Source organism: Diospyros lotus, chromosome 1 (genome assembly GCF_014633365.1).
Source record: "Diospyros lotus cultivar Yz01 chromosome 1, ASM1463336v1, whole genome shotgun sequence".
In the NCBI taxonomy this organism is placed as follows: Eukaryota; Viridiplantae; Streptophyta; class Magnoliopsida; order Ericales; family Ebenaceae; genus Diospyros; species Diospyros lotus.
The window spans coordinates 20722224-20729593 of NC_068338.1; the positions used below are offsets into that span (position 1 = coordinate 20722224).

General features: G+C 37.0%; 1 protein-coding gene across 1 annotated transcript in view; it reads left to right on the forward strand.

The window, feature by feature from the left end:
* The window catches only part of LOC127804686 (cyclin-dependent kinase C-2-like), a 41608-nt gene extending 34924 nt beyond the window's left edge, over positions 1-6684 (forward strand). Inside the window, exons 3-12 of the mRNA XM_052341620.1 lie at positions 24-114; positions 230-259; positions 435-544; positions 643-715; positions 795-915; positions 1077-1194; positions 4171-4310; positions 4398-4455; positions 5657-5727; positions 5865-6684. Coding sequence (XP_052197580.1) covers positions 24-114; positions 230-259; positions 435-544; positions 643-715; positions 795-915; positions 1077-1194; positions 4171-4310; positions 4398-4455; positions 5657-5727; positions 5865-6411 — 1359 coding nt within the window. The 3' untranslated portion in view covers positions 6412-6684. The remainder of the gene's footprint in view (positions 1-23; positions 115-229; positions 260-434; positions 545-642; positions 716-794; positions 916-1076; positions 1195-4170; positions 4311-4397; positions 4456-5656; positions 5728-5864) is intronic.
* Positions 6685-7370: the final 686 nt, after the last annotated feature.

Consider the following 7370-nt stretch of genomic DNA (forward strand, 5'->3'; position numbering starts at 1 on the left):
TTTTATTTGATCTTATTCTGCAGTTCCCTATAACTGCCATTCGGGAAATTAAAATATTAAAGAAGCTGCATCATGAGAATGTGATTAAGCTGAAAGAAATTGTAACATCTCCAGGTGAAATTTTGAGATTTATATTAGCTGTTCATGTCTATTTTTCACATCATCTTGTTCTGTTCTCTTAGGAGTATCTGTATTAATTTACTACCTAATATATTGAGATCATTTTCAGGTGCTGATAAGGACGAACAAGGCAGGCCAGGCAAGTATTTTGGGGGCAGTTTTAGCTACTACTACCGATTTGTATTTATTTATTTATTTATTTTGCTATTTGGTTTCTGCTAGTCTGTTCCTGAACAATTATTCCTTTATTTTGTTCACTGCCCTGCATATGTGAGGGGGATTTCTGACATCAGCATCATTGCTTCTGCTTGCAGAGGTTAATAAATACAAAGGTGGCATCTATATGGTCTTTGAATACATGGACCATGATTTGACAGGTCTTGCTGATCGTCCTGGGATGAGATTTTCAGTTGCACAGATTAAGGTAGCATCAAATTGTGTGAAAATCCCTGCATTATGATTACTTATTTTTTCCTCTCTTCCTTCCCCTCTGACATATCACTTTTCCTTTTGATCATTCAGTGCTATATGAGACAGCTTTTAACAGGGCTTCACTATTGTCATGTAAACCAAGTACTGCACCGTGATATCAAGGGTTAGCAGCTAAGCTAGTTTTCCTGTTATCCTGCCATGGCTTCAATGAGGCTAACGTATGTTGTACAATTGTGATGCAGGCTCTAATCTTTTGATTGACAATGAGGGAAATTTGAAGCTCGCAGACTTTGGCCTTGCCCGTTCATTTTCAAATGATCATAATGGGAATCTCACAAATCGTGTAATTACTTTATGGTATAGGTAGGTTTTCAGATTACACTTCAGAGGATAAAAGCACATCCAAACAAGAATTCTAATGAGTGATATCTGATTTCTTTCTTTTTTTATTTTTGGCTAATTGAGTCAGATCTGATTTTGGATTTGGATTTTTATCTTTTAAATTTCATTTACAAATTTTGCAGACCTCCAGAGTTGCTTCTTGGAACCACAAAGTATGGTCCAGCTGTTGATATGTGGTCAGTTGGTTGTATCTTTGCTGAGCTTCTACATGGGAAACCAATCTTTCCTGGAAAAGATGAGGTACTGTACAACACTTCTGCTCGAATATCTTGTTTAAGAAAGTGATTGCATTATGTATAGAATATAGATGATAATAGCCTTTTAATCTGTGTTGTTTTTGTACAGGAGTTCTTCAATTTTTGTTAGAAAACAAGCAGATTCCTTCCTAATATTGTTTGTATCATGTACAATGCTGATTGTCTTTCTGATTTGATTGTATTTTACAGTTGTAAGTTGTTTCCTTTTCTGTACATATTTCCTAAGCTTGTTTAGGTGTGAGATACTGGATTCTGCCTTATTGTCTTCCTTTAACTTGAAGCTACAATCCTCCTTAAAATGGCCAAGCTTCCCACACCGGTAGCACTTGAAGTTTTTCGTATTTTCCTTGAAAGAATCTGCCACAGCTTCATCCTTCTTAGCTGTAAACTTCATGTTGGCTTTTCCTTTAGATTTTGGCTGCCTCCCAGTAGTGAAAGCATTCCCAGTTCCTTCATGGATCTTAACTCCAGCCATCTGCAAAGCCAAGGACTCCTGTGAAGACAAAAGGTTTTCAAACTCCTCCAAAGATGGTTGTTGAACCCATCCTTGGATTGACATAACAAAAGGTATATATTCGGGACGGAATCCCCGAATGATGGACCGCTTTACTCGAGCCTCCTAAATCTGTTCCTCTGGATTTAGAAGGTTAATCTCCGAGCATAATGTCTTCACTTTCAAAAAATACTGTGAAATCGAAGACTCCCCCTGTTTCACATTCGCCAACTTAGTCTCAAGCATTTGCAAATTAGCTTCATTCTTCTTGTTGAATAACTGATCAAGAGTCTGCCAAATTGAGCTTGTAGAGGTACACCGAGAAATGTGCTCAAACACCCCTGAGGATATTAACCTCTTCAGTGCAAATTCTGCCTTATCATTTTTCTGCTTCCATTGTTTGAGCATCTCAACATTTGCGTCATCATCTTCATCTTCTGGAGGAATGGTGTCATCGCCACCCACAATGTTCCGTAGGTCTTCACTGAGGAGATAAGACTCCATGCATGACTTCCACACCCCATAATTGGACTGGTTCAATAACTCCATACCAAGTCCAACTACACAACCACTGGTATCCATAGTAAGAGCACTGATTTCCTTCACCAAGGATCTAGACCCGTACCAAGTTACCACGACCTGGCTCTGATACCATGTAAACAATCAAAGGGAAGATAACTCAACCAAACCAAACTCTTACTATGATTAACTAGAAGTACATATAGAATTAAGACCACCCAAAAACATACTAGAGCATTCTATTAATGGACACGAGAACAATCTAGACATAGAAAGTAAATACAATAAAGACATTGAAAACTATAACATCTCGCATCGAGCGATAGGAAAGAACGAAACAACTTACCCTAATGGGCCTATGTGAACTTCCCAAGGGTCACCCATCCTTAAGCTTTTCCAGCTCAAACACGTTTAACCCAGGAGTTCTTTGTCTATATTCAGCCCAAAAGGTATCCAACTAGTGTTATTTCCTTTTTTACTTATCCTTGATATATACTACCATTCTCTGGACTCTTGGGATATTATAAAAACACTCATAGAAACCATCTAATAATTTTCCTAGGGACTGCATCACCAGTTAATATCATAAGATACCTTGAGAACAGAAAAGACATGCACACCATCATATATATTTCAAGGATTATCAAAAAATTAACTTTAATTTTTAACATTTATCAACTTAGCCTTATCTAACTAAATAATTCTACTTCTCACCTGCTTCCTTCACCATAATAATAATTTTGTAAATGCCTTTTAGCTCCGCCATCACCAATTTCTGTCTCTCTCTCTCTCTCTCTCTCTCTCTCTCTCTCATCAGGTCCATCTGGAGAGAAAAAATGTGATTGAAATATTAACCCATCCACCTTGTTTTCAGGCCATGCTAAACCCTACATTCATGTTTGGATTTGCTTAAAAAGGACTTAAATGCTCTTGCATTGCACAAATAGAAAGAAAAACTGCACTCATGCAATCCTCTATAACTTTCTTAATCTCTTCCAGTCTCCCAAAAATTGGTCAGCACACCTTTTTCATTTTTCTTCCATGACTCTTCATAAATATAGTGGGTAAAATATTTCCTTGCGCTGCTTTGGCACTTACATATTATTGTTTTTGGATCTGGCATGTTTCTTTCTTTCCTCTTCCCCCTTCTGTTCTGTGTTTCATTTTTCCTTTTTAGAAGGGAACTACATATGAGGAATTAAAATTTTTGGATCTAATGTGATATTAACTGGGGAGCTTATTGCTGTATTGGATGTTATGATACTGCCATGGATGTTATTTTAATATTGTAAGGCTTATCATCAAAGGGAGATTTGATTTCCCTTGGAAGGCCATCTAGAGCATGGTTGTTCCTCCCAGAGTTGCCTTCTTTATTTAGACTGCTGCCCTGGATGTTGTTCTTACTAACTCGAGGAAGCATAAACAGGTGGTCCCTGATTGGGGTGTGTGTATGTGTGTGTGTTTGCTTGGTCTTGATTGGTGTTTCACTTGCAAGAGTAATTGCACGTTAATGGGTCATCTCTTCCTATGTTGCTTAGTCGCCAAAGAGGTCTTGAGTTTTGTTTATACAATCTCGGGTATATAATGCATTATGCTAGCGTCTATGCTGAAATTTTTGCATGTTGGAGGTGAATTTGTCTGCAGGATAGGCAACTTATAGTTTGGACTTCTCTTCCCTTTTGCATTTTGTGTATGGCATGAAAGAAATAGGAGAGTTTTGAAAGTGTAGAGACTAGAGAATTATGTTTTTGTTTGTTTAAAAGGGTTGCGTCGACATACATTAGTTAATTTCAACTTCCCTTGTACTCTAGAATCCATTTGCTATGGGATTTTCTTTTTGGGTTGGGAGGGGTGGGGGTTCTGTTCTTCCTCTCCCCCCTTCACTTGGATGCATGTTCTTGGTTAATTTTGTACTTGAGTAACCTTTGTTATATTTGCTTATTACAGCCAGAGCAAATAAACAAGATATTTGAACTATGCGGCGCTCCTGATGAGTCTAATTGGCCCGGGGTCTCGAAGATTCCTTGGTATAACAATTTCAAGCCAACAAGGCCAATAAAGAGACGTCTCAGGGAGGTCTTCAGACAGTAAGTAAATCCGGTCCCTTATATGCATATGTTCAGTGCAGGCCAGGAGATTGCTTCAATATTCACATATTCCTTTTTGCATTATAGTTTTGATCGGCATGCTTTGGAATTACTTGACAAAATGCTGACTCTCGATCCATCTCAGGTATCAATTAGTACATGTTTTTATTTGCTTCTTATTTTGTCTCTACTCCTTGTCCCACCCCACCAGTTTCTTTTGCTTTCCAAATTAGGGGGAAACCAAGGTGACCAAGGACCTAGGGGTTGAACCCCACCATGAATGATACTGGCAAAATCCTGTAATCCATTAATTCAAGTTCTCTTGGTATTTCAGTTAAGAACTTTTGGCGAATGTCTAATTACAGAAAATGTTTTATAATTTTCTTTATTCACTTTTCCGTTTTCATTTCCAATTTTCCTTAACAAAATTTACAACATGTTCAATCGATAAGTACAACAGTTTTTTTATTTTGTCTTGAAAACAGAAAAATGTGTTTAAATTGGTTATATAAAACTGTATTCAATTGTTATGTAATGTCGTGTATTAGTCACAACTGAATATCCCCTTGAGTTTTCCTGGTGACTTTATTTTGGCATTTTGGTTCAAAGTTATGTATTTTTCTTGCATGTGTTTAAATTGGTTATATAAAAATGTATTCAATTGTTATATAATATCACGTATTAACCACAACTGAAGATCCTCTTGAGTTTTCATTTTGGCAATTTGATTCAAAGTTAAATTTTTCTTGCATTAATTATATCTGGATTACTTGAGAACGTTTAATCCAATTAGCTCATTATTTGTATTTATGATTTGTACAACACATCTCTATAGGTGAGTCTACATATTACATACATTAGATGGGCTGTTTTTCGTTCTTCTTGTTAATTCTGTTATTGTGGAAGAGCATTCTTCACATGAAGGTTCAGTCTGACAGTTCTAATGAATAGATCAGTCTATTTCCTAATCCTGATGCTAGTGCTTATTAGGTCAAATGCGCGACCCGGCAACAACACTGAGCATCATGGACCAGTAATTTTTACAGTCTAACATGTTTTTCAACTAAAAAAATTGCTCATGTATTAGAAAACGATGTAGTGGTGAAATCCATTCATCAGATATATAGTTTGGTTGGGGGCTATGAAGTGTGTGGTTTGGGTTTGACGCATCTTACTGAGTGGATCTACTACCAGCAGTTAATTATACATTAATCTCTCTTACCCAAGAGAAGCAATGCCGTACATGTTTGTAAATCTATTTGTCTGTACCAGTTTCTTGTCTCTTCACTTATTTTTCCTTTTGGGGTTATGTTGTAACTTAATTTCCTCTTTTATTCCTCGTATAGAGAATTTCAGCTAAGGATGCACTTGATGCAGAGTATTTTTGGACGGATCCATTACCTTGTGACCCCAAGAGGTTTGAGTTCCATTATCTTCCTTTCTTCGTGATACATTTCTTTCTGTTCAATGGCTTATCGCCTGAGTCTGAACTACTACAAATTTTTTCGCCCCTGCCTAACTAGTAAGTTATATGTATGTACGCATTGGGGACAGTTTGCCAAAGTATGAATCTTCCCATGAGTTCCAAACAAAGAAAAAGCGGCAGCAGGCGCGACAGCATGAAGAAAATGCAAAACGCCAGAAACTACAGCACCAACAGCAGCATTCTCGACTTCCTCCAATTCAACAGACTGGTCAAGGACATGGACAGATGCGACCAGGGCCCAACCAACAACTGCATGGTTCTCAACCCTCGGTAGCTGCTGGACCTAGTCACCATTACGGGAAGCCTCGTGGGCCTTCTGGAGGACCAAGCAGATATCCCCAGGGTGGAAACCCCGCTGCAAGTGGGGCATACAGTCATGGGAATCGAGGTCAGGGAGGAGGTTATGGTAGTGGGGCTTATCCTCCACCTCAAGCGCGCAGCGGTGCATATGGCTCCAGTGCTGGTCCCCGGGGAGGAGGGGTTAGTGGCTATGGAGTGGGTGCTCCAAATTACAATCAAGGAGGCGGTGGTCCCTATGGGGGTTCTGGTGCTGCAGGTCGCGGCTCCAACATCATGGCTGGGAATAGGAATCAACAATATGGTTGGCAGCAGTGATGGAGATGGAGTAGCAGCAGCCTCTTAACTGACTGTTAATTGGGCTCTCTATGTCAAAGTCAATCTCCAGTGTCATGTGGTGTTTTCATCTTTTATATGATGCTATTATTGTTATTATTATTATTATTATAATGATAGAAAGAGGACCGGAGAGTTGGTGCATTTGCACTATTTACCTTTGTGGAACATTGATTGCTGTTACAGAGGAGAAGATATATATACATATATATACACACACATAATGATCATGCATGCATGCATGCATTGCTCCTCTGATCTACAAATTTCATTCTGCTGTTTGTTCTTCAGAGGCCTTCCCCATGCTTTGCACTGTGGTGCTGGACCTAGCAGCTGCTGCAGCTTTGGTCTTGTGATAGAAATGCAAGGGAAGGCTGTACGATTTTTTGGCCTTTTTAAAATAGAGTATTTTGCATTGAATCAACAATACTTTTCATAAATTATTAATTATTTTTAAAATTATAACTATTCAAAAAATTAAAAATATTTCTAGTTTTTGAAAATTATAAACATTTTTACATGGTAAAGTGTTTATCTTTTAAAAATTATAATACTTTTTACACGGTAAAAAAATGTTTATAATTTTTAGAATGTAGTTGACAATTTAACAAAAAAAAGGTATTATTAAATCTATAAATATTAAAATTGAGTGTTGATCTAACATTATCGTAATTTATGTACTTAAAATTATTTTTTCTTTCAGAATGGGAATCATGAAGTTTGACAGTAAACCATGACTTCCTAATGATGAAACATTTTACTTATTTTCAAAACAAACAAATTAGACTTAAAACAAATATATATTACAATTAAAATATGATAGTCTTGGAATATTTTGGTATCTTTTTTTAGTGTTTTGACATTTTAAATATAAAATATTGTATGTTTTGAAGTACATATTTTTTAATATACATTTTTCAAAAATATATGATTACAGTTTA